Source organism: Sprattus sprattus (assembly GCF_963457725.1).
Source record: "Sprattus sprattus genome assembly, chromosome: 18".
Taxonomy (NCBI): Eukaryota; Metazoa; Chordata; class Actinopteri; order Clupeiformes; family Clupeidae; genus Sprattus; species Sprattus sprattus.
Window position 1 is genome coordinate 30,603,420 of NC_137916.1, and position 2,002 is coordinate 30,605,421.

Genomic DNA, 2,002 nt, shown 5'->3' on the forward strand with positions numbered 1-2,002 from the left:
CTGCTCCTGGGCGATGTTCTCGCGGTTCTGCTTGCACGCCATCTTGGCGTTGCTCAGGTCCGTGTAGGGCATGGCCTCGGGCTTCACCACGATGTTGTACCCGGGCGGAGCCGACGGCGTGTTCCAGGAGAACGGGTAGCCCACGTAGTCCGCACCCACGGCCCCCCCCACGCCGCCGCCCACGCCCTCCCCCTCGCTGAGCGGGCCCCCGGTGCCTCCGACCCCGACGGACACGCCCCCGGTACCCAGCAGCCCCAGCTGGTACTCGTCGTCGGGGGGCGTGGCCCGTCTCCGGCGGATGATGTCAGTGATGGTGCCCACGCCCAGGTGCAGCATCTCCCAGACGTTGAGGGTGAGGCAGAGGCACGTGACGCCGTACATGATCCGCAGGAAGATGGTCTTCTCCGTGGGGCGCGACACGAAGCAGTCCACGGCGTGCGGGCACGGTTTGCCCGAGCACACGAACACGGGCTTCACGCGGAAGCCGTAGAGCAGGTACTGCCCCGCCAGGAACCCGGCCTCCAGCGCCGTGCGGGTCACCAGCTGCAGCACGTAGATGCGCATCAGGCCGTCGTCGCGGATACGCCTCCGCCCGTCGTGCCGCACCTTGGGCTTGGGCCTCGGAGGGAGCAGGTCTCGTCGCGTGGGCTCGGGCTCGGGCACCTCGTAGATCATCGGGTCGTCCTCCTGCTCCTCCTCGCCGTCCTCGTGGCCCGCCTGGTGCTGCCGCGCCCCGAAGTACATCTTCCTTGGCCGCCGGTGGGTGTACCTGTGGGATAAAAAATATATGATAATAATTGTTATTTCTTTTATTTTCTATGTATAATATGGAGTTAAATTTCAATAATTAGATAACGTGGAGGAAGTAATTTGTAACCATGTTTTGCTATTATGTGTGTTTAAGGCTAGTAATCAAATGTAATGATGATACATATAGTTTCTCTAGGTGTGGTACTATAGTACCACAAGGGGGGAATGTGGGATAAAAAATATATGTTTCACATTTAATTAAGTAGGGTTAGTATAGGATTCCATAGTATAACATCAATTGAATTGGTAACTTAGTGTGGCCATGTATTCTGTCTGACCTGTTGGGTAAGGTTTTTATGAACAAGAGAGTCACCCAGGGCTTTGGAGGTAAGGGGATCCTATGTAAATAGTCTTATCTCTGGGGAGAAGAGGTGGCCACAGTGTAAGAGTACGAGGGAGGGATTTTAGGTATAAGAGCGGAGTTTGCCCAGAGATAGATGGGCATTGTTGGTGAACATTTCATGAACATGGATTGCTTGTAACAATGCTCCCGGTATCGTTAATAAATCTGTAAGTAATTTTGACCACATACCCCCCCCCTCTGGTGCCCGTCCCCGTGCCACTGCTGGCTCCCGACGTGCCCCCGCGCGTGTCCTCCATCTTGGCGATCTTGTTGGCGGCGTAGCCCATGTACATGAGGGAGGGCATGGCGGAGAGGATGATCTGGAAGACCCAGAAGCGGACGTGGGAGAGGGGGGCGAAGGCGTCGTAGCAGACGTTCTCGCAGCCCGGCTGGCCGGAGTTGCACACGAACTTGCTCTGCTCGTCGTAGTAGATGCTCTCGCCGCCCACGGCCGTCAGCACGATGCGGAAGACGATGAGCACGGTGAGCCACAGCTTCCCCACGAAGGTGGAGTGGTTCTGGATCTCCTCCAGCAGGCGCGTCAGGAAGCTCCAGCTCATGATGTCAGAGGACAGCGGGGCAGACAGTGTCTCAGAGGGCCGGTATCACAGACTCTACAGGGAAGGATAGAGAGAGAGAGAGAGAGAGAGAGAGAGAGAGAGAGAGAGAGAGAGAGAGAGAGAGAGAGAGAGAGAGAGAGAGAGAGAGAGAGAGAGAGAGAGAGAGAGAGAGAGAGAGAGAGGGAGGAGAGAGAGAGAGAGAGGGAGGAGAGAGAGAGAGAGAGAGGGAGAGAGGGATAGAAAGAGGCATTTTACATGTTTAATGAGGGCAGATATCGCAAGTTCAATA

General features: G+C 56.3%; 1 protein-coding gene across 1 annotated transcript in view; it reads right to left on the reverse strand.

The window, feature by feature from the left end:
- gjc1 (gap junction protein gamma 1) overlaps positions 1-1,713 on the reverse strand; it is a gene marked incomplete at both ends in the record, with an annotated part of 2,067 nt that extends 354 nt beyond the window's left edge. The window contains 2 exons of the mRNA XM_080855777.1: positions 1-769; positions 1,343-1,713. The exon at positions 1-769 is cut by the window's left edge and continues 354 nt beyond it. Of these exons, the coding sequence (XP_080711903.1) occupies positions 1-769; positions 1,343-1,713 (1,140 nt within the window). The remainder of the gene's footprint in view (positions 770-1,342) is intronic.
- Between the last annotated feature and the right edge of the window lie 289 nt (positions 1,714-2,002).